At 38.6% G+C, this 25,828-nt stretch overlaps 1 protein-coding gene across 1 annotated transcript; it reads left to right on the top strand.

The window, feature by feature from the left end:
• Positions 1 to 8,398: 8,398 nt before the first annotated feature.
• Positions 8,399 to 11,318, top strand: LOC112841627 (uncharacterized). Its single transcript, XM_019353990.2, has 5 exons — positions 8,399 to 9,090; positions 9,410 to 9,504; positions 9,688 to 9,788; positions 10,502 to 10,657; positions 10,751 to 11,318. Exons 1-5 carry the CDS (start codon positions 8,978 to 8,980, stop codon positions 11,174 to 11,176), a joined length of 891 nt encoding a protein of 296 aa, XP_019209535.1. The 5' UTR covers positions 8,399 to 8,977; the 3' UTR covers positions 11,177 to 11,318.
• Positions 11,319 to 25,828: the final 14,510 nt, after the last annotated feature.

Consider the following 25,828-nt stretch of genomic DNA (forward strand, 5'->3'; position numbering starts at 1 on the left):
GTTTGTATCCTCAGTTTCAGACAGTGGATCTGTGTGACGTCACGCACACACCTCTGACTGTGAGCACAAATCCCCACCACCTTGTTAAAAAAAATACATTAAAAATGTACACCCCAATTAATCATTATTCCTTCCATGCAATATTGAATTAGTGCTGGTATGGTAGGAGGCATAAAATTCGAAGAAAGCACAAAGGAGAAGGAAAGCCATATATGCCATACTTCAATCAGAGTTTTGCTCTTTACATGTATTTATACTTCGGTGTATCCTGTAACTTTGATATAATCAGATGAATTCATGATGGACTCCTTCATCCTCCATGAACCTTAATCACCATCTGCACAACTGAGCCGGTTTTGATTCCGTATTTTGTCACTGGTGCAGAGTCGTCGTCCAGTGGCGTGCCATCAACGTGCAGCTTTATATTATCCTTAGTATATCCTGCAACAGCTTAACAAAGCACAGAGAGGATTTTACTTTACTATGTCATAAATAATTTTATTCTGTTCCCTATGTTAGAGTGAGCCTCATCAGAATGTAATAATAAATAAAGCTGACTGGTAGCAATTTTATTAATGATACTATTTAAAAAAAATGCTCTGAAGGCATTTATGCTTCATAACATTTTATAGATTTTTTAGCAAAAAAAATAAATATTTTAAGACATTTGAATATAGAGTCATTAAGGACTGGTAATTATAATTTTAATGTATTTCTTGTTTTTTCTTTTTTCTTTAGGTTACTTACCTTCCTTGATGACCATTTTCAGCACTTCCTCTTTGAAAATGCTCACAATCATTACTTGCAGCTGTACAGCGCGGAGGAGCATCAGACATCTCTGACCATTAGCCAAGATAACGAAGATTTCACACATTGCCTTGGTTAGGAGCATCTGAAGGTTATGAGAGGTGACAGTTAGTACCTTTGTTGAACAGTGCTAAACAAATATATTAGACCACATGTCATAAAAAAGAAAACACAAATATTTTAGAAACCTGCTGGCTCCGCTTTTCATTGAGTCCTCTAAGTGCAACCGTTTTGCTCAGGGCCACATCTGGCAGCTGGTTCTTGTGCAGGTTCACCCCCCACCCCTGACTCAGATGTAGTACAGCGGCTGCAGACATCGCTTTGTTTAGGAAGTGAGGCTGCGATCCTTTCAGGTTCTCCGTCTGAAGGTTTTGCGAGGTGACGGCGTACAATATTTTTAACTCCGTCTGAGGGGCGGGGATTGTCCGTTTTTTTGTTTCGTTTTAACCGGGAAATAACCCTGCAAACATACCAACATGGTATTGATCTCGTTATGATCTCTGTTTGTATTGACAACACGCCTTTAAAATTGTAAAAGCATTTTTTTTCTTTTTTGTTTTTTGTGTAAGTATTTTTGTGTAAATGTGAGTTTCACTTACATTTGTGGACAGAGAGGATGAGTTGAGCAGTTTGCAAAGTGATGTAGGCCAGCAGACACTGAAACACGTTCTCGCTCCTGACTCGTCATTTATAGACGCTTTGTCAGGGTTCCTCATGTTTCACTTATGAACACGTCAGGTACTCTCATTGAACACTATAGAGCTCCATAAACGATGGTAATTGATCACATGAGACTGCTGCGGAAGAGCCTGCTGTCTTCTTATTTGGTTCTGACATCACACCATGACTCACACAATAAATGATGTAATGTAAACAACTACCTGGGTAAAAATGAAAGCAGATAAATCAATTACTTACTTTTGTATCGGTTATTGCGTTGATGGATGCGTGATGCATGCTGGGTACTTTATTGGACCGGATTTATAAAATGTACGCTCCTTTTCAAGTTGCCACATTTTAATTTTTTTTAAGCTTTAACATATTCTGTCCAACTTCTCTTATATGCAGTAAAAACCTGAATATGTAGTTTTTTATTTTTATTTTTGTAATATAAGACACAAAAACTCCAGAAAGAGTCAGCTGACGGTGTTGCTGTTACCAGTTCTAGAAGTGAAAGGTAATAATTTCGTAGAATGGAGAATTATTTAAGATGTTATCTATCTAGCTAGTTCTCAGAGAGAGGGAGAGAGAGAGAGTTAGATAACATTTATTATGATTGATTTCTATATGCTGTATCTCAGTGATTTCTATGATGGATTCATGTCTGTTTTAGTGCAGTGCTGTCTTACGGTCCATAGACGACAAGCATCCAATTTTGATTTTTCGGCCTTTTCCCTTGCATGTGCAGATTTTTCCAGATCTTCTGAATGTTTTGATTATACTGCACGTGATGAGATATTCAGTCATCACAGACATCATCCTTTTATCATTTTGCTGCCACTTATTTGTTGTTTTGCTGGGAGGAGTATTCAAGATGGTAATGTAATGTAGGCTACGTAGGCAAATTCCCACACATCCTCATAGAGCTGGACCAATGTTCTGCAACCCAGACAGAAACAGCATTGCTTCTGAATCTGAGGTTCAGATAAGAGATCGACTCTCGTCTCCAGCACCCTGGCTTAGACCTTACTTGGGAAGCTGAAAGGGGAACCACCACTATGGTCTGCCACTTCAGAGGCGCAGACCCACAACATCCAGAGCCTTAATGAATTCAGGGTGAATCTTATCCTGGTAAATGGTAAATGGCCTGCATCCACCCCAGGGGCCTGGCTACTGGATACTCGACAATAATATCACAGTTCAGTGCCGTTTTTTTTAATTTAATGATGATTGTTTACTAAATGATTTTAGTATGTTTAATTAAAACTTGATGTGTAAAACATGCAGTTCATTTAAATAAATTATTTCAATTTCAAAATTAAAAAAATATCCCTGAAGTTAAACATACAAGCAGTTTAATATATAGTTTTACCAATGCTTCTAAGAAAGGTAATAAATAAAGGAAAATGGATTTGTAGGTTGAGAAGCAGAGTTGAGTATCAAATCTTCTGAGCTAATCCCAAACAGCTCCACACTTTGACCCTACGATCCAGCTGCTGGAGTCACTGCAGAACCTAATGCTTCACCATGTTCTGTTTCTAGTGCATCTTGTGGATCACAAACAGGGCTAAAAGTGCTGGATAGTGACTGACTATGTAGAGAGTTGTCTGCCGGATCATCCTGCAAACCTTGACTGCAAATCTGTAGCAGACTGCCTACAGTTTGCCTATGACATTCCCCTGCTATACTTGGCCTTCAATTTGGAGATGGTACTGTAATTAATAATGCTGCTGCTTGGCTTTGAAGAGCCCCAGCTTAAAGGTGCTGTATGGCAGTAGTGTTCACATCACCATGCCAAGGAACTCAGTGTAGAAATAAATCTCCCTGTTAAGCAAGATTTCAAATGTTATCATTCAGATGAAAACTACCTAACACACTCTCATTTGTAATGAACTGGTTCTTATATAGCACTTTTCTACTCTATCTGAGCACTTCCACTTTATACAACTACTTCATTCACCCAATCACACAAGCACTTTTCTCTAAGCTGTTGAGTGCTTACTATCTAACATTCACACTTGGAAATAAAGTGCATTGGAGAGCAACATGGGGTTGGTATCTTGCCCAAGGATATTTGGCAAGCAGACTGTAGCAGACTGGGATTGAACCACCAACCTTGCAGTTAGTAGCTGACCTGCAACCACCCCATTTTGTCTGCTTTTGTTGTTGTTGTTGTTTTGCTGCTTCACATCTGGTTTGTTGTGCCAGATCATGGCTATGAGTGAATTCATCAGTCTTTTTGTAAAAACATATAAGAAAATAACATTTTAACATCCAGTTTAATGCACATTCAGAACACTACATTGGCAAAAGCAACACATGAAGCCCACAAACTCTCCAAGTAAGATAATTCACACAAACTCTCTGATTAGTAGATCAGGTACTTTCCTCAACTTGAACTGCTTGTTGGAAGGTTTCAAAAGTAGTGCAATAAAACCCATAAGTCATTAAACAAATGAATAAACCTTGACTCTCAGCAGCACTAACAGGGATTGTGAAAGTGTATAAAATAATCACAACTTCTAATCTGTAGTCACATGACTTCTCATAACTGCTGAGTTGAAATCGAAAGAAATAAAGAATAAATAAAAGAAATCTTAGGGGCATTCCCAGGTGTGTGTGAAGGCAGTTTCGGTGTTTACTCGTCATTCAAACAGGTGAAAGGATAGCAGGTGAAATCTAAATGAACCGACTGGCAGCAATCCCAGAAAACTGAAAGGACAGGGGAAGGAGAGGGACAAGGGGGGTACTGGGAATCTGCTGACAGAGAAGTGAGGGTGAGGCAGATGGGGAGTGCAGTGAGGAAGGAATTTGTCAGAATGACCATGGTGCAGCATGAGCAAAGCACCACAACACTCGTGCCAGCAAACAGGAGACTGTGAAGGGAAAACCCAAACAAGAATAAATCTTTTGATGAAGATAACAGAACCAGGATCACAGCACAGTGGCAAGATGAGAAGATTCAACAGAGAGATATGACCTTCTGTGCAGCAGAGTATGTTGTTGCAAAGACCAAGGTCTTCTAAATTCACATTTGATATTTTTATTTGTGCAGATAATGAACAGCTTTACTGTGATATGAGACATGCACTGGCTACACAGTTTGACCAGTTAAAGCAAGAACAGTACTTTTAAGATCACCCTCAGTATTTTCACCCTGGAGAAAAAGTACAAAGTGTCATAAGCTGAACGATGACTTCACTGCACTCAAATGACCCCTGAAGTTCTGAAGCAAAAAGGGGGTTCAATCCCATACTAACAGGGTGTACCTAATGAAGTGTCTAGTGAGTGTATGTGTCTTTCTTAAGAGCTCAGCTCACATATCATTTGGTGCACAGCCCCACCTTTTGGAAGTAGGAAAATAACTTTTTTTAAGGTACTCCATCAACTCTCCAAAAGTTGATTCTGTTCATCTGGACGTAGCGTTTTCTCCCACAAAATGCTATGTCCAGATGAACAGAATCAACTTTTGGAGATTTACTTTCCTGGATGATTGAGAATGCATCAAGACGATACTACATGAACTCTACATGCCCATGCAGTCTATCCTGTATCTGTGATAAATGGTCCTTTATTAGAGAAAGACTGATTCAGGTACTAATCTGAAATGTAAAATGCTACTTTTAAACAGTACAAACTGATAGTGATAAAAAAACCTATCAATACTTTGGAAAACAATAAAATAAGCTTTCGTTGAAAAAACTGTTATTTCTAGACTAAATTCCTGGCGGTTCTCTTTTGCAGTTTTTAATATGTTGGTGATGAAAAGAATTTGCTTCATTTAAAGACTTAAATAACGTGTTTCATCTTCTGTACTGTGTTTATATTCACTTTCATGTAATCATTCACATTGCCTACCGAAAGGTTTTACTAAACTCAGCCCACATCACACCTTTTGATGCTGACTAGGGGGCCTTAATAATCTTCATGAAAGTCTCCCCCAGAGTTCAGGTCAGTGGTGTTTACTTTTTCTGTGCTTTGTTTGCTGTGAATTCCACGGTTGAGCTTTCGTGGCTGTGTAGTGTGCTTTTTCTGTGTGCTGTGGTGTGGGATAATTTTGAGCAATCACTTGTAGTGTTTAGGCTCAGAGAGGAAGGAAACCCCTGTAAACTGCAGACTGCTTATAATCCAGAGTAAAATTTTATCAAGGATGTTTTATGAATTTAAAATATTTTATTCTAAGTAAAGAGCTACTGTTTTTAAAAGCATTTTACTGTTTGAATAATCCTTATTTTTTAGATACCGGAGCAGACCAGCTCAAAAAAGATGGTGTGAGTGCCCGTTTAAACACAAACAAAATAATCAACCATAGAAAACTCAAGTTTTATTACACTGGTTGCAGTAGAGTAATAAAACTTGAGTTTTCTATGGTTGATCACCACAGCCTGCCTGAGCACACACTTCAGTACGAAACAAACTGAAACTGACACTGAGAAAAATGAAAACTAAATTATATCTAAACAATTTAACAATATCAGTATGAGGACACTAAAGAGACTGCACAGAAAGCTTAATCAGCTGGTCAGAAAGATAAAAAACTTGGAACAGTTGGCCAGATTTGTGCAAACAGCTGGCAGTGGACAGATGCAAGGATACCGATCGTGACATCCTCGTGCAGTGAATAGGGATTGTGTTGTAACACAAGACACCAAAAGGGAGCTGATTAAGTTGTTTCACTAGCTCATCTACACCAGGCATTCTGTAGAGGGCATAGCAGCCAAGGAGCTGTGGTTTGACTTGAAACTATTTTTCTAAAAATGGTATTTTGACCATTTATCTTGAAGAAGCATTTGGAATTTAATCTCAAAATTTTGACTTTATTCTAAAACTGAACAATAATTATTACTAACTTATTAAATAATTTATTTTTTAAATGTGGACCCAGAACTGGAGTAGTAATCTGGCAAACCGGGAATTAGCCCGGTGGGCAGATTGGTCATTAAAGGGCCCCCCCAAACTCAGAGAGCTGCCCATTCGTTCATTTTCATTACCAGCATTGTATTGTCCAATCAAATCTCTTTATGCAACCATGACCTCCCCCACCTTCCCCGTTCGCTCATAAAGCTTGTAGAACAGAATTTAGCATGTAAAAGTGTGTTTAAAAGGTGAAACTAAAAATTAAAAATGAACCATAAATCTTAAGTAAAAACACTTCAAACTGGGGGCGGTCCTCAAAAACTATTGGCTAGACAATTGAAGGGAGAGCAAACTAAACGGGCTATATATAAGACAAAACAAAGTTAGACATCTTACTCACAGATCTAGAGGATATCAATGGGCGCTTTAGTGAGCTTTACTCTGAAATTTACTCTTCAAAATTGTCTGCCCAACAAGGAGATTTTCAGTCTCCCAATTTTAAAACAATACTATTGGGCAGCTAACATGAGAGCTCTGATGTATTAGAATCACAATGACTTATTTGAGCCAACTATGGGTGACCTATCTTTATGGCCAAGGATAGAAGCTTCTTTTAAAAAGAACATATCTCTTTATGCACTATTGTTTTCTGGCCCTTTAGTAGTTGATTATAAAACAAGTTAAGTTTCACCATAAAGAATTCTCAGTCAGATGAGAAATTCCTAATTTCTCTGTATTTGGTTCCATCTGTCAGAACCTCACATTTGGCCCAGGACAGTTGGATGAGGTGTGTTTCCAATCTCAAAGAATATTGTCCGTTTCTCAGATCTTTACTCTCAGGCTAACTTCCCACTGTTTTCTCAACTCCACAGCAGCTTTAGTCTTCCAATTTTTTTTCCTGTTATCTTCAAATCAGGCATTATATTAAGGAGAATTTATCACCATTAAAATCTAAATCTTGTTCTCATCCCATTTATGAAAACCTAAAATCATCTCCAGATTCCTTTGTGAACTGTTTGAACACTTCTATTTAGCCTCTATAAACGAAGTCGAGGCAGAGGACCTGGGTTCAGTAGTATTAGAAGAGCCTAAAGAAGAAACTATGTCGTGAGTCCACTCCTGCTCTGTTAGTACTTGGTACATGTTGATACAATTCAAGGTCATGCATAGGCTCCAGTACTCTGAAGTTAAGCTAAATCGCACATTTTCATCAATATCCGGACAGATACTGATCGGCTGAGGGGTCTCTTGCCCACCTATTCTGGTTATGAAACCACTTTGACTGTATTCTGATCTGCAGTCTTTCAGCGGTTTTCTAGATAATATTATTGTTACATTTCTCCAAATTAAAACCTGGCAATATTTGGATGCTCCTCAGAGTCACGTCAGCTGCCCCCCTATCTTCAGATGGCTGTGGACCATGGGATGGCAGTGGCAAAGAAACTCATCCTACTGACTTGGAAGTCAGCTACCCAACCAAGTTTGAGAGTACTGGCTCAACAAGATTCTGTCTGTTCTACAACTGGAAAAGCTCAGACTAAATAAACTTTGCACTCAAAACTAATTTGGAGCGATATGGGGGCCTTTTTTGGCCCAGTGTAACATCGGTCTGCATTTATAAGAACATTTTATGTTAACACATTTTATGACAACTTTTTCTGTAAAGTTATTTGCCAATTCATTTGTTTACCTGAGGGTTCCTACACTAACTGTGACTACTACCAGTGGCGGTCCTAGCCTGTTTGGCGTCCTGGCGAACTCAAAAATACAACTTGCCTAATAATTCTGCACTCCCTGTAGAAAAACATCGGTGCAAAGTATAAGTCTGTATCATAATGTCTGCTGTTTTCGTGTTTGTTGTTTTGTAATTATTTTGCGAGTTGGTTATTAGATGCTGCTCCAGCCAGCCAGAGAATCCCCCGCTGCCCCGCTCTCTCCTCCCTTTGCCGCAAGCAGCAGGCGCACCTCGCAAACGGAGGGCGCCCTTACTCCCAGCAAATGGGCGATAGAAAACCGATCGGTGCCTATGCCATTCCCAATATGCGCTGGCATGATGTCGGGGCAGCAATATTTTTTTTTTGTTTTTGTTTTTTTGCTGATGGCCGTGATGCCGCCCCCCACCACGATGCCGCCCTGGACAACCGCCCGTGTCGCCCGTATCTAAAACCGCTACTGACTACTACTGGGAAGGATATCCTTTGTTTCTGTACCTTCTCTTCTTTTTTGAAGTCTCTAATGGTGGGGCAGCCAACATGTTTGTCTGTTTGTTGTTTGGATTTTTTGGGGGGGTAATTCTTTATTTATATTCTGTACTAAAATTATTAAAATAAATATTTTTAAAAAATAGATGCAACAAAATGATTCGCCATGTTAACTGCAGGGCTGCTGCTTCTGCACCATCTACGGCAGCACCAGCAACAAGAGAGAGGAAGAGACGGAGGAGGGTGACACTAAGGGGTGGAGAGACGTATTTAGGAAGTGACAGATTCAAGGATCTCACTAAAAGCCGTGTAGCTTTGAGTCATAAACGAACACAACAACAACCAACGTGAATTTTTACGGATTTCTTTCTTTCTTTCTTTCTTTCTTTCTTTCTTTCTTTCTTTCTTTCTTTCTTTCTTTCTTTTTTGCTACTATTTTTAACAAAGCGACCATGGGTCAGAAGCTCGACACCTTACGTTACCGATCAGGTGTTGCTCCGGTGTTCGTCACCGCAACAGATGTCTCTTGGCTGTATCCAGACAGAGCGACGATGGCGGCTCACAGGTAACACTGCGTGGTTCACTGACTGATGTGTGTGCGATCTGCTGGTCTGATTTCACTGCTAACGATTCTTATGTTTGGACTTTTATTGTTGCAAATTGCGCGATGTGATCATTCAGTGTCACAGTCTGACCTCAAAGTGATACTGAAACACGAAGCCGCGGATCAAAAAGTTTACGTTAAGAAGAAACGCGAAATGTGTGCAAGTATCCGAAATTTGCGCAACATTGCCGCGCACACACTGTTTTATCTTCGGGTGGATTTTCTTTTTTGAAGTGAAACCTTAAGTGTTCATTCTGATCTGTTTGTCGTTGTTTCGCAGTGTGACGCCCCCAAGCGTGCCAACAAAACAGGAGAAGTGTTACGACCCTCACAACAAAACACTTAAATTTGTCGATGGAGAGGATGATTTGGACTGTAAGTATCACGTGGGCACTTTTCAAAGTGGCATCGAACAGATTCAACTCTTATATTAAAATAATGATAATATTAAAATAAAAATAATGTTACCTGTATTCACATGAACCAAGGTCAAACAAAACGCATCGGCATTTATTCCTGTGACATTGATTTATTTTGCTTGTGTGTGATTGTTCTCAGTCTTGTATGAAGACTTCAGATCTCTCAGAGCTCAGATGTCCTGTGGTCACGCTGTGACCCCGACCTCTCTCACCAACTGGTGTCGCAGGTTGTTGGACCAGGTAGGCCACTAATGGTTGTCTTTGTTAAAATAAACAAGCAGACATATATAAATAAATAACAAGGGTTGGCAGGGTTGCATTGATTTTAACAGGACAATGTTACATGAACGTGAATAAAGAAAGAAATATGAAAACAGTGCCAATTATATCATCGTTATTTTTTGTTATGAATCGGATTGTGACTTTTACTGTCATGTAAAGAGAAAGAGAGAAAGAAGCTACGCTGACCTAAATCAACACACAGAGGAGTGCACTGCTCTGAAAATTAATGAACTTATCTCAGCAGAATCCTGCTGTGTAATCATGGAAATAAATAAAAAGGACAGAATTTTTCAGCTCCTGTCTTCTCTGTTTTAAATTGTTGAATTTAAATCCGTCAAAGTTAAATTGCCTCTGCAATTAAACCTGTAATAGATCACACATTTCTTTTTCAATATTGGGACTGTGCATGCTGGCTGACTGATCTGCCCTCTGTGAGGCTTCAGTGTAGGTTTGAATTACAGCTTTTCTGTTACAGCTGTGATAATCATGTGTGTGTTTCATCAAATAATTACCACATACAGCAACAGTTCTGATGTTTTATGAAATCTTTCACCCTTTATATGTTTTAATAATGTAACTTACTGAAAAAAACCCCCTCATCAACTTGTTTGGTGTTTTGTTTCCAACATGTGAGTCTAATCATTCTCTCATCTCTCCATATGTCAATATAGGGTGAAAGCAGGTTTGTGTGTGGAGGGTCTGGCTGTAGTGCTGAGTGGACTTTTGCAGAGGTTTGTAAAATGGCTCTTCTGGACCCTCAAGAAAAAGAGTACTTTCAAAAAAACATGGAATTTAACGCTTCCAGGCAGACACTTACTACTAAGTTGGTAAGTGTTTCATCAACATATTATATTTAGTGTAAATGGAAAATTGTTATTAGACATTTCATTAAATATTGCCCCACCTCTGTCTCCATGCAGTGTCCTGGATGCAGATCTGCTGTGACGAGAAAGAATGGATCAGATTTGAATGTCCCCTGTAAAGTGTGCACAGCAGTAAAAGGACGGCTGTTTGAGTTCTGCTGGCAGTGCTCGAGGGAGTGGAAGGGTGCACGGCCTCGGAAAGACCGCTGTGGAAATCATGGCTGCTGCAACCCGTCACTAGAGACACTAAAAAAATGCCCAAATATCACTTTGTATTCAGTGAAGGAGTGTCCCTCTGTCCGTGCCTGTCCCACCTGTGGTTTGCTGTTGGAGCACAGCAAGAAGGCTTGCCCATCAGTTGATTGCCCTCGATGTGATGTGACATTTTGTTTTGTGTGTCTGAAGCGCTCTGGCAAATGTCAGATGACCCGGTGCATTCCTGCCCCCAGACAGAAATCTATACCTGTTTGGAAGAAGAAATAATGAGAAAGACACACTGGTGTTAAGTTTAAATTAAGTTGTATTGAGAGTGTCTTTTCTAAATCAGTTCGACATGCTGTGTTTAATAATTCTCTGCTTTGAATTACATCACATGAAAAATAAAAATTATTATGTTTTTGAGAAATGTACTACCAGACATGATCTTTACAGCTGTGTTATGTCAGAACTTTAATGATAAATATGATAAATGTCATTCATTTATAAATTTGGAATAAGGTTAAACATTCTGTATGTGCACATGCTGTCCTCTGGTTAGTTACATATAACCTGTGCCATCTCCTTACACACGTCTTAATGCATGCTCAATTATCCAGGTAAATAACTCTCCAAAAATTGATTGTGTTCATGTAGAAGTAGAGTTTTCAGTGGGAGAAACGTTTCGTCACTGAACTGACCTCCCAGCCCATTGTTCCTTCACTGGTGCTAGTTTCAGTCATTACACAAATGTACTGTTTATAAGGTTTGGGGAAACCTGCAGTCAGCTGAGACTGAAGAAGTCACTTGGATGAGTGACGAAACGTTTCTCCCATTGAAAACGCTGCGTCCAGATGAACACAATCAACAGCTAAACTGTAATCAGATTAACTTAAAATTTTAATTTCAGTGTGATTCTAGAATATCAGTACTTTTTTACTCTGTTTAAATTATTTAAAAACATTGTTAATGTATTCACATGTAAATCACAACATGAATTGCACTGAGGTAAACATTTTACAGAAGAATTTCTGTTTCAAATCCAGGTTCTGAGATGTGATATTCCAAAGAGCCGCTTCCAGAGCAAAGGGGCAGAAAGGTGTCTCGCTCTTTCCCCAGACAAGGCAAAACCAGATAAGGCAAAACGTCAATCATCTTTGCTTCCGGAGTCCCACTGCTCTACTCACACAATGTTTGTCCACATTTGCTTCAACCGCTCCCTGACATAGGTGGTGTTCTTCTTTGCACCAGGTTTTCCTGATCTTGATCTTTGGAAACTAGCCCGAGCCCTTTAGACCTATCGCCAGGTTGCCAAACCGAGCTTTTGATCTCAGGTATCCATGATAAAGGCCTATGATTCCAGCATATCAGTTAACCATTGTAAACTTGAGGTCCTTCACCCCTAATGAAGAGATAAGCTCCAGTGAGTTTAAAAATATGTTTCATATTTTAAATAGGCAAAGATCGTCATGCAAATGTTTTGATGGATGAATTATTTGACTACTATGTAGTAATATCTTTCATAATTTGTAAAATATATGTGTAATGTGTTTTAGTGTTGTTGTAAATGAGATTTTAATCTCAATGGGTTTTTTTCCTGGTTAAATAAAATTATTATTATTATTATTTTTTTAAAAGGAGCATGTTCTGGCTAAAATTCCCCACAGGTGCTCCTTTCCCCCTTAATGCTAGTTAAAGTGATACATTATGAAGGAAATCAGCATTGCTTTGGTTTCCAGAAGAAGAAAAGGTATTATAGAAAATGCAAAATAAGATTTAAACATGGAATCTAAAACAATCTGTAAACGAGAAAGTTCAACTAAAGCTGAAACATGTAAACTATGCTCATCATAAAGCTTCATGGCTGAGTGTAGAAGTAAATCTGGTTTTACAACATGATTTCAAACACGGTCATTGAGCTGAACACTGGAAACTACCTGTTAACTAGAACTGTCTGTATAGTGTTTGATATGTAACCAGAATAATGTTTGGCTTGTTTTTTTGTTTTTTTTTGCTTCTTTACATTCTGGTTTTCATGTCAATTGATGGCTATGAGTGGATTCACCAGTCATGTTTTACAAACATTCATATTGAATAATTTTAACATCCAGTTTGATGCACATTCAGAACATTGCAGTGGCACAAAAGCACAATAATCCCCCAAACTCTCCAAATAAAATAATAAATCCAGGTCATAATGCTAGAAACACAGCGTCACTTGTCGGATTAACTTTGACTGCATTGTGCAAGTTTATAAAAGAGTGATAAAACATAATCAAATAAAGAAATAAACCTGGACTCTCAGCAGCACAAACACTTTGATTATATCAAGTAAAACCATATAAGTGCTGATCTGCAGTCGTATGACTTCTCGTAACTGCTGGAGAGAAAGTGAAAGTGACAAAAACAAATGAAACAAAACAGTCTTGGGGACGTTCCCTGGTGTGTGCAGAGGTCAGTGTCTGTGTTTACTGATCAAACCTGAGAAGGATAACAGCTGGGATCCAAATGAACAGAGTGCGGATAATTCTGGGAAAACTGAACTTTTTAAATTTGTCTCAAGATGATGTGGTTTCACTATGAAAGCAATAAAAGTTTGATCTCTACAGCTCAGTATGTTGTTGCTTGCAAGGCAACATCTTCCCAATTCACATATTTTTTTCAGTGTCTGTGCAGGTAATGAACAGCTTCACTGTGATGTGAGTCATGCACCGATTACACAGTTTGACCACTTAAAGAAGTCGCAGTATTTTTAAGATCCTTCCACACATTTTCATTTCACTTCAGGGTCAGTGAGGTCTCAAAAACTTATGCTTTGGGGTAGCAATGTTCAACACAAGTTTATTCATAGCTCAGTTATTTTCAGGTAATGAAGCTGAGTGTGAAGAAGCTGGGATGAGAATCAGCACCTCCAAGTCTGAGGCCATGGTTCTCAGCTGGAAATGGGTGGAGTTTCTTCTGAAGGGTGAGGGCTCAGCCTTATTGTGGTATTATTGTTGTTGTTATGCTGTTTGTTTAGAAATATCATCGTAATTTAATTAGAATCATGCATTGACAAACTTGGGAAATTCCAGTCGTTTTATAGGTCAGGAATGAAAGTCATCAAATAAACATAACAAAGGTTTTTTAAGTGCCAGATGAGTCTCGTGTCTAAAGTTGTTTTGCTATACGTTTCCCTTCAGACATTTAGAAGAAATCACACAAGTTAATGTGAAATAATACTGTGTGAAAGCTGAGCAGCATTACATGATCAGTATATGTCACTGTTTAGTTTATCCACGTCTAACCAATGTTGCCCCCTTTAATATTTTCTTGACTGTTAAAGACTTGCATGTGCAACTCTAAAACATAATATTTATTGCCAAATTTGATCCCTGGACTTGAACAAGTCAGCAACACCTCATTTGATGTAAGCCTGTGGATTTTTCTACTTTCCTGCCATGTTATTACTTAAAGCCTATATAGATAAATGATCATATAAAATATGATCCTTCATAATACTTTATCAAAAAATGTGGTCCAAATGTGTTGACTAGAAGAATTTGCAGGAACAGCTAAACTAGTACAAGTTTTCCAAAATTGAAGTTACATGGTGGAAGCCTTTATATTTCATTTTCTCTATGACTGTCTGACTCCTCTGAGACAGACTGTCTTCTGGTTTATCAAAGTTAAACAATGAAAACCTTGAGAAAGCCAAATTTCTATTTCGTTCTTCCATATTTACATTTGAGTCATTTATCATATTCTGAAGATTTCCTTAATTGTTTGGTTGCTAATTCGAAGAAAACATGCAACAGAAAATAAGCAATTAGATTTTAAGATATAATCCAGGATCATTTGTGAATCAAAAAGTTTAAATAAAGCTAAAGCACATGAAAAATGCTTATCGCGGTGCCTTTCAACTTAGTTTAGAAAGAATTTATTAAACATGATTTCAAACGTTGTCACCGACAGAAAAAGTGGAAACTACTGAACATTCAGGCATCAGTGATCAGAACATAAACATTTGGTGATATTTTTTATTTATTTATTTACATCATAAAATGATAATGTGTAAAACAGGAACCTCAAAATGCATTTGTTATTTCAGCATTTACTTTGTGGATGTTGTTCTAGGTACCATTATATTTATTTTCATTTCTTTCAAAAATTTTAATAATTCGAGGGTAAACACACACATACACTTTTAAAAAAGCCAACGTTGCTTACTTGTTGTTTAAGTGATTCATGTGAGCCAAAACATTAGAAATCTGAAGGTTGTGTTTCAGACAGTGGATCAGTGTGAAATCAGTGAGAGGCGATAATCCTAATATTGTCATCTCAGGCACCCACCTCTGAATGCGAGGGAAAAAGCCCCATCAACTTGTTGTTATAAAAAATACAATTTTAAAATAAAATGTACACACTAAATAATCATTATTTATTCCGTGTAATATTGAATTAGTGTTGTGCATAGATATGACAGGAGCCATAAAATGTGAAGAAAACACAAAGGAGAATGAAAGCCATAGATGTCACACCAATCAGAACTATGCGTTTTATTATTTATGTGTATTTATAGTTCAATGTATCCTGTAACTTTGATGTATTCAGACGAATTTTTTATTGACTCCTTCAGCCTCCATTAACTTTCCTTGTCATCTGCACAGCTGAGCCAGCTTTGATTCCATAATCGGCCAGTGATGCAGCGTCGTCTTCCAGTGGCTTGCCATCAAAGTGCAGTTTGATATTTTCCGTAGTGTAATCTACAAAAACTTAACACAGAAAGAGAGGATTTTACTTTGCAGCTTTAGACTAAACATATGTCATAATATGTCACAAATATTTATATTATGTTCCCTGCATTAGAGTTTGATTGAAAATAAATGTGACTGGTAGCAGTTAGCAGTTGAGCAATTTTATCAGTATTATACAAGTCTAAGTGACCATATGTGTAACATTAAAAAATATTTTAAGGTGTTTGCATTTCATAATATTTTATAGATATTTTAGTTTAAAAAAATATACAAAATGTGTTATAAAAATTTGAATATAGAATCATTGAGCAGTGATCATTACATTTTTTCTTTTTTTTTAGTGTTTCGGTTTCCTACCTAGGATCAAGAGCATTTTCAGCACTTCCCCTTTAAAACAGCCCACAATCATTGCTTCCAGCTGTATCTTTTGCAGCCAAATCGAATGCCTCTGACCATCAGGACAGATAATGATGATTTCACACATTCCATGGGTTAGGAGGCGAAGCTGTGATCCTTCCAGATTCTCCGTCTGAAGGTGAGACAGGTGATAGCTAGTACCTTTGTTAGCGCTTAACACATTCATTACACCACATATCATAAAAAAGAACGAAAACACAAATATTTTAGAAGCCTATCACCGCTTTTCAGTGAGTCCTCTAAGTGCAACCATTTTGAACTGCAGTGAGGAACTTCAGACTCAGTTCATGTTTTTATACCCAAATATAAAGTTTAAAAAAATTTAAAATAAAAATTTACACAACAATTAATCATTATTTATTCCATGTAGTATTAAATTAGTGCTGAGAGTGAAAGGAAACGTGAAATGTGAAGAAAGCTCAAATTAATGAAAGACTCCTTCACCCTCCATAAACCTTCCTCACCGTCTGCACAGCTGAACTGGGCTTGATTCCATATTTGGACAGTGGTGCAGAGTCGTGGTCATGTGACTTTCCTTGATCATTCTTTGTGTATCCTAAACACACATAACACAGAACACAGATGACTTTACTTTTCAGCTTTTAGACTAAATATAGCTACAAATACTTTATAAAAAATATTTTATCTTCGCTGCTTTAGAGTGAACCGCAACGGAACCGCAATTGTTGAAAGTAAAGTAAAGGTGGCCGGCAGCAGTTAGCAGTTATATTGGTGTTATACAGGTCCAAGTAAAATCTCATGTGTAAAATTGCATGGGCTTAGGAAACATTTTTTAAAACAATGAACATACTCATTGAGTAATCGTTTCATTTTTTAATGTATTTGTTTTCAGGTGTTATTTACCTTTGCTGGCCCGGGTTTTCAGCACCTGCTTGAGCTCGCGCAGGGTCGCATCTGACAGCTGGTTCTTGTGCAGGTTCACCCCCCACCTCTGACTCACAGACGGTAAAGCGGCTGCAGACATCGTTTTGTTTAGAAAGTGAGGCTGTGATACTTTCAGGTCTTCCGTATGAAGGTTATGCGAGGTGACGGTGTATTTACAATATTTATAACTCCGTCTGAGGGGCGGGGTTGTCCGTTCATTGTTTCGTTTTAACCCGGAAATAACACTGCAAACATATAAATATGCTATTGATCTCGTTATCTGCCAGAATACGATTTGTATTAAAAACACGCCTTTAAAATTGTGAAAACATTGTTATGCCTTTTATGTGTTGTTTTACACGCAAATAGTTTCTTAGTAAATGAAAAAGACATAAGTAATAAGAAAGCTAGTGTCAGTTGTTTAAACAACATTCAATCATTAAAAACATTTTCTGTTCAGTAATGGAAACAAATCATTGTAATTTGATGTCTTATTTTTGTAAAAAAAAAAAAAAGTAATTTGTGGATAACAACAATAATTATGTTTTACCAGTAAAATCATCATTTTGATCAAATAGCTTGCGCAAAGTGGTGGATTAACCATTCTATATAAAAATGAAAAAAAGTATTATGGTAATTGCTAATAAAGTTTAAAATTAAATGTAAAAAAGTTTCAAACAAAATTCACAGCAGCTGTGGTATACACTGGGTGACAGTTTGATTAATTTGTTAAGCATAAAGGTGTGCACACAAGGTCACACACGGTCTGCTGCCAAGGCGAAACAGCGTGGGTCAGTCACTGCTGTGTAGGCATGTTTTGAGGTTTGTTGAGGTAGAGTGCTTACTGACCTAAGATTTCTTTAAATCTCTCTCTCTTCCTCTCTAATCTAAACAGACACAGACACACAGACACACACACACACACACACACACACACACAACATTGTGTCAGACTGAAGTGAGAACGAAAGTCTTCATTCTGATTTACTTGTGTTTGCCGCTATCTCGCAGAGTGGTGGTCTCAAATATGACAACTTACCAGGAGAACCATTATGACCCTCGTGACCAAACACTTACATTAGTTGACACAGAGGGTGATTGGGACTGTAAGTAGATCTTAAGCAGTTTGGAAAGTAATGTAGGCCAGCAGACACTGAAACACGTTCTCACTCTTCACTTGTCATATATCACAGGTGTCGAACTCCAGGCCTCAAGGGGCGCTGTCCTGCTTGTTCTCCAACTAATCTGCCCTTGTAGCTTCTTATTGGCAAAGCAGACCTGATCCAGGTGATCAGGATCTCTGTCTAAATAAATAAATAAATCTAGGTAAATTCCCAGATGATTAAACATGCAACTATTTTGCTGGTAATAACTGAAATGGGTAAAGAAAATCAACAGCCTATTTATGCAAGATAATTCATAATTTTATTGGGGGGTTATATTGGTTGGGTCTGATTATTGGGGGCGTCATAACCCCCCTAACCCCCCTGGAAATTACGCCCCTGCAGCTAGAAGCTGGCTGGCTTCATTGGATAGGCTTCATAAAACGCTCTTTTTATAGTTGTCATATTTTAATTTTTTTTTCTACATTAAATCAGTGTATTCCCTTTCCCTCTTTATGTAAAATAAACACAAAAAATACCGAAAGACTCACCTCACAATGTTGCCGTTATCAGAAGTGAAAGGTAGCAATCCCGTGGAACGATTTAAAACAATTTAGTGCATATTGCGTATGACATAAGTTCATGTGTGACACAGATTTTTTTGCTTGTGTGTGATCGTTCTCAGTTTTGTGTAAAGGCTTCAAATCTCTCAGAGCTCAGTCCTGTGGTCACGCTGTGACTCCCACGTTTCTCACCAACTGATGTCTCAGGTTGTTGGACCAGGTTGGCCACTAAAGATTAACTTCATCATTCAAAATAACGGCACACTTTTAACAGAAGACACATCACAAAGGAACCCATGCCCAGATGTAGTGGAGACAGGGATGGTTGTAACAGCATCACTTTCAATAACAAGGGATATCCTAAAAATCATGTAATCAGTTGCATGTATGAAAATGTCCTCCCTGACCTTACACGTGAAATTGGGAAGCTGTGTGAAGAAGCATTAAGACTTTTTAGCAAAATCACTGATTTCCAGTTAAAGGAAGTTTTTGGTCAAGTGTATATTTTTTTCATTACTGCTGAAATTAGAATTAAATGGCATTTTTAAAATTAGTGTCTTGGGTAATTGTCAGGCTGCCTTGATGCTACAGCTAAAGGAAGGCTGACAGGAGTGGGGATGGTTTTAACAGCAACAACAAAAAAAGAGTTGAAGCTATCTCCATGGTGACAGTTAAATGCTTTTTCCCTAAGTTGCTTCTTCTTTTCAGCAAGCCAAGACAGTGAATGAGAAAAACTTTACCACTGTGAGAGGAAAATAAAATTATATCGTTTATCTCATAGTGTAGTGTATATTTTCAGAGCAGGAAGATGGTAAAGTGTTGGTCAGTGCACATTAAAAAATTAAGATGAAAATTTTGTCATATGATATCAATTTTAAATTTTTAATTAACTTTTTATTCCCACCCTCTGGGTACTGTAGCTTCTTCCTTCTATGGTACACACACATTCATGTTATGTTAACGTGGGATTATAAATTGGCCATGGATGTGAAGGAGATAAAGTGCTAAAATCTAAAATACTTTCAGTTAGTAAGACATGAAAAGCACTTTATAAATGAGAAAAGTAATGACTTTTAAAACAACAAAAGCAGTGTCTGGACTCTTCTACTATGAAGCCACGGCGTTTCAGTTTATCATTGTCTTGCCAAGAAAACGGCAGCATTTCTGAATTATGCTCACACGTGGCTTCTTATTTGTATGACAGAACTTTATCCTGTATTTATGGATGGTGCAGTGAATCTCTGGATGTGTTCCTGATCCCATGCAATGATTTTATGGTCAGAATCATGTCTGTTTTTAATGCAGTGCTGACTGCCGGTCCAAAGATCACGAGCATCAAATTTCGATTTTGGGCCTTGTCCCTTGCACACAGAGATTTCTCCAGATCGTCTTGATGCTTTGATGATACTGCAAATGATGAGATATTCAGATTCAGGTTGGGTTGGGTTATATTTATTGGGATACCAGCGTGGTACCAGCATGTGCAATCCCAGTATAATTATACTGGGATTGCACATGCTAGTACCACGCTATAAATTATGTATATGACATCATCCATTTATCAGTTTTCTGGGGTTCTGGGAGCAATAGTCAGTGTGATGATGTCCAGACCTCCATCTCCTTGGCCACCTACTCAAGCTCTTCTGGAATACATTACGGTGTTGCCAAGCCCACTGATAGACATCATCTATCCAGCATGTCCTGGGTCTAGGGTATGTCATATTGTTTCACAGGGGTCTGCAGTCACAGTGTACCAGTTGCATAGATTTTCCACTGAAGCATAAATCCCAAGTGAGGCTACCGTAGCAGAAACCCTCTGCCAATTGGCTGTGCCTATAAATTCCATAAAAGTTATGAACATAATCATTGACAAAGAAAAATGATGGCAGAGTCCAACCCCCATCAGAAACAGATTTGACAAAACTGAAATAAGCTCCTGCTATGGTTGTAAAGGGACTGGTAATGTAATGTAGGCTAAGAAGGCAAACATCTACACATCCTCATAAAACCTCAAGAGAATGTTTAATTTAATAAAGCCTGCAGACAACGAGGAGCAGTAGCTAACATCCTTTAATAAAAACCGAAGCTTGGAAAGAGAAAGAGCGGCTATCAGGACACTGACCAGCAGGGTCTGTCTGTACTCTCTCTCGGCCAGTTCCCCTTCCCGCTCGCAGATAACCGTCATTGGGCTGCTGAGAATTCTGCTTTCAGACGCTGCCCTCAGCTGCCAGCAGCAAGTACAACGGTTGCAGCTGAATTCTCAGCTACAGATTTGACTGCCTACAGTTCCTGAGTGCTGACAGGGAGAGGAAAATTGTCCACTTTGGGGTTTGTCTCTGACATCCTCCATTATACTTGGCCTTCAATTTGGAGATGGTACTAGTGCTCACTTCAAATACTGCTGGAGCTTGGTTTTGCAGAGCACCAGCTTGAAGTTGCCCTATGGCAGTGTTGTTGATCACAATGCCTGGTAACTCAGTGTAGAAATAAATCTCCTTATTAAGTCAAATGTTGTTATTTAGATGTAAACTGGAAACTACCTAACTAGGGATGGGTACCGGTGTCCGGTGCCATGATGGTACCGGTTCTGACAGAAACGGTAGTAACCAGACCGAAAAGCAGCGCACATTTCGGTGCTTTATTTCGGTGCTTTTTTTTCCCTGAGCCAATTCTAGCCAATCATGTTACGTTTACGAGGATAGTAGGCGGGGCCAGGTACGTACGTTCTTTTAGAGCAGAGCTACAGATTAAAAATGCCCAAGGCCAAGCGGTCAAAAGTCTGGCTGTACTTCACAGCAAAAGATGCAAACTCAGCAGCCTGCAACAAGTGCTTTAAGATGATACTGTGATACTGTCAAAGGAGGTAACACCTCAAATCTGATGAAACACCTGGTGACGCATAGCGTTTTTTTAAGCCGAGAAATGCGCCGTGTTTGATAGCTTGCTGCGAGACCTCACACCGTGCACATCTACTGCGGGTGTGGTGCCTGTTATCGGACCCGGAGTTAGCAACATCCCCCAAAAACCCGAAGAGGAGAGTGCTGGCCCCTAGCCCTGTCAGCGTAGCAGAAATGATGACAGATGATGATGGCAGCAGCAACCGTTCTTCTCTGCGTGAGTAGCTTAATGTTGTTCTGTGTAATTTACGTTGAGTAGGCTAACCACGTTATTACATTAATGCATGTAAGGTGAACTAGCAAACACCGTCGTAGTTACATGCGGCTGTCTTCTTGTTTGATGGCAGATACTCCCTTCACCCTGGCCAAAAAGGCTAAAATGACCAAAGAAAAAGTGGAAAACAGTTAAACATGAGAGGATTTTGGACAAAGTTTGTGTTTTTTCCATTGTTTAAGCACTGCTTCCAGCCAAGAGTGATACCATATATGCCCTATAGCTGCAGAAAAGGCTAACATTGTTATCTTTTTACAAAAAAACAGCTGAACATGAGAGGTTTTTGGACCAATTTTGTGTTCTCCATTCTTTAAGCACCGGTTTGAGCACCGTTTAAGCACCGGCACCGTTTCAAAAGTACCGGTTTGGCACCGGTATCGGATAAAACCTAAACGATACCCATCCCTATACCTAACACACCCTCATCAGTCTTGTATGTAACCAAAACAATGTTTGGTTTGGGAATTTGTTTTGTTTTTTTGCTGCTTCACATCTTGTTTGTTGTGCCAAATGATGGCTATGAGTGAATTCATCATTCCTGTTATATAACCATATAAAAAATAAAACATTTCAACATCCAGTTTGATGCACATTCAGAAAACCACAATGGCAAAAGCAACACATGAAGCCCACAAACTCTCCAAGTAAGATAATTCACCCAGAGTCTCTGATCTGTAGATTGGGTATTTTCCTCATCTTTGACTACGTGGTGCAAGCTTCTAAAAGTAGTGCAATAAACCCATACATTATAAAATAAATAAACAGACCTCAACTCTCAGTATTTCTAACACAAAGTAAAATAAAAGTGTATAAAATGATCACGACTGCTAATCTGGAGTCACATGACTTCTCATAAGTGATGGAGAGAAATCAAAAGTAATAAAGAGTAAATAAAAAAAATCTTAGGGGCATTCCCTGGTGTGTGCAGAGGGCAGGTTCAGGTTCAGTTCATTTAATCAGGTGAAAGGATAACAGGTGAAATCCAAATGAAACGATTGGAAGCATCCATCCATTCACTTCAGCTTATCCTTTTCAGGGTCTCGGGGGGTGCTGAAGCCTATCCCAGCCGTCTTACCTCCCTCCCAGCTGGGTGAGAGGGAGGGTACAACCTGGACATGTCGCCAGTCTGTCGCAGGGCTAACACATAGGCACAGACAACCAATCGCACTCACATTCACTCCCGCATTCTGGCCCAGTTGAACCCGCTGTTTGGGCCTAGCCTGTCCACTGATGTCATTTGGTACCTGCGCTATCACTGGCCTTATTTTGCTTTTCTGGGGCTCCCAACATTTAACCAGCAGAGGACCTTACAGTGCTGCACACCAGTGGATGTTTGCCATTGCAGAGATCAATTGTCCCCAATTGCCTTAAAACTCTGAACCCCTGATTGGAATCAATCCTGGGAAAACTGAAAGGACAGGGGAAGGAGAGGGAAAAGGGAGGGAATCTGCTGACAGATATAGAAACGAGGGTGAGGCTCCTTGGTGCAGCATGAACAAAACACAACAACATCCATGCCAGCAAAAAGGAAACTGAATGGAAAACTCAAATAAGAATAATCACAGCACAGTGGCAGGCTGAGAAGACTTCAACACAGAGATATGACCTTCAAATTTGTTTCAAGATTATGTGGTTTTGCCATGAAAACAATAAAAGTTTCATGTGTGCAGCAGAATATGTTGTTGCAAAGAGCAAGAGCTTCACATTTTGGTCTTTATATTTGTGCAGGTAATGAATGCCCTTACTGTAACCTGATTACACAGTGTGACCAGTTAAAGGAAGAACAGTATTTTTAAGATCTTCCCACAGATTTTCACTGACATGAAACAGTATTGTGAGCTTCAGCATATGTTTTTTGTTTTTGTTTTGTAGTTTATATTGAAGTCATTGTTTTCTCAGTGTTCAACTTTACTGGCTGTAAAACAACCTCAATATTTTCACATTGAAGAACAAGTACGAAGTGTTCTATTATCAAAAGCTGTATGAGGAGTTCACTGCATTCAAATGACCTCTGAATTTCTGAAGACAAAAGGGGGTTCAATCCTGTTCTAGCAAGTTGTACCTAATAAAATGTCTGGTAAGTGCATGTCTTCTTTAAGAGCTCAGCTAACATATCATTTAGTGCACAGCCCCACCTTGTGGAAGTAGGTAAAGTACTTTTTTTTTTTTACGTACTTCGTGAACTATAAATTCATGCAGTCCTGATCAAAAGCTTAAGAACACTTGAAAAATGGCAAAACCCCCCATATTTTGTTCTATCTTAACAAGTTTCCAAGAAGAGCTTCAACATGCAACAAGAAGAAATGAGAGTGAGACAAAACATTTTTTTTTAGGTTCTTTGAGGAAGGAGAACCCCTGTAAACTGTAGATTGATTATTATAAAGAGTAAAATTTATATCAAGGATGTTTTGTGAATTTTAAATATTTGATTCTAAATAAAAATCTAGTGCTTCAGCATTTCACAGTTTGAATAATCCTTATTTTTGGTATCCGTTTGCAGATCGGTTTAACAAAAGTAGTTGCAGCGGTACCTGTTTAAAAGACAAAATCGCCCCTAAACAACAACAACAAAAATAACTACAGAAAACACTAAACACTAAACACTGGTGGCAGCAGTGGAATAAAACTTGAGTTTTCTATGAAGTTTTACCACAGGTTGCCTGAGCACACATTTCAATACATTTCACACACCAAAAACAATGAAAACCAAACTATATCTATACATTTATAAAAATAAAAAGTAAATATTTGACATAATGTTTTGAAAAGATTTCCCCCCAACCCCTCACACCCTTTCCTGTCTGGAAGCTTTTACAATCAGAATTGTGATCAAGATGCATTCAAGTGATATCTACGAAACATCCTGATGCAGTCATGTGACAAGTGGCTCTGGCTACCCATGACATCATTTCTAAAACGACAGCATACCTGGGGAGCTAATTTTAGAAACCTTGTTTTCTATTACCAAAGGTAAGTTTCAACCCGTTAAAGAATTTTAATCCTTAAATAACGTTTCCCATCTCACATATAGCCTAACATGACAGCAGCTCTAAAATAATTTCATATAGAAAACTGTTGGAAAGACTGATCTTCTGAGCATGCTTCAGGCATCCACTGGAAGATTAGTAGTGAGGGTGCATGCTGAAGTAGACTGTATCGGAGAAATCTTGTGTGGGGAGTGTGCCAAATTGCTTCTCTCACAGTCATTCCTACTGCTGTTATGGTGCTAGAGCAAATGTTGGATTATGAATAAATTCTCACACTGTATTTTGACACACGGCAGTGTATTCTAACCAACAGGCCAGGAAGACACCCTTTAAGAGAGCCACCATACATACACTCCTACCTGCAAGTAGTATTCAATATTGGTCATTCAAACCAGATGTGGTATAATTTCCTAGAATGAGAGAAACCTTTGAACATGCAACCATTTTCCTTCCAGCCTGAAGCAGTTAGGCCACATCACCAAATACACTCATCTGCATATCTTCAGGACTATGACCTGAGACTAGGCTACAGACATGTTGAGAAACTTGTACACATTCACACAGCAGCACCAGTAGCCAAGGAAATGAAGCAACCCCGACTGGAGGAAGGAGCACAGTCAGGGTCTATGGGAAACTTTGGACTGATTTAATACTTCTAATGCATCCCCTCAAGAAAGATTGCCCTTGTTAAAGCAGCAGGAATTAGACACACAATGTCATATTTGCCGCCCTGCTAGTCTGGCACCAACAGAGATAGAGCCCCATCTACCTCAGGAGCAGTGTTGGGCAAGTTACTTAAAAAGTACTACTAAAAAGTAACTGAGTTAGTAACCGAGTTACAATATTATAAAGGTCACTAATTACAAGGAAAAGTAACTATTGCGTCACTTAAAAGAAAATTTAATCCTCTGGAGTAAAGGGTATAATTGCCCGTTTTTTATTACTTTTGATTTTCCCTTTACATTTCATGCCTTGTTTGGTATTGTGAGTACAAGAAAATAATTATTAGAATGTAATGTCTTAAATTTGTTTAGATCACAGTAATAAGGAAGGATTGGTCTGTGTTTCAGTTTGGCTT

The sequence above is a fragment of the Oreochromis niloticus genome, linkage group LG3 (genome assembly GCF_001858045.2).
Source record: "Oreochromis niloticus isolate F11D_XX linkage group LG3, O_niloticus_UMD_NMBU, whole genome shotgun sequence".
NCBI classification, from domain to species: domain Eukaryota; kingdom Metazoa; phylum Chordata; class Actinopteri; order Cichliformes; family Cichlidae; genus Oreochromis; species Oreochromis niloticus.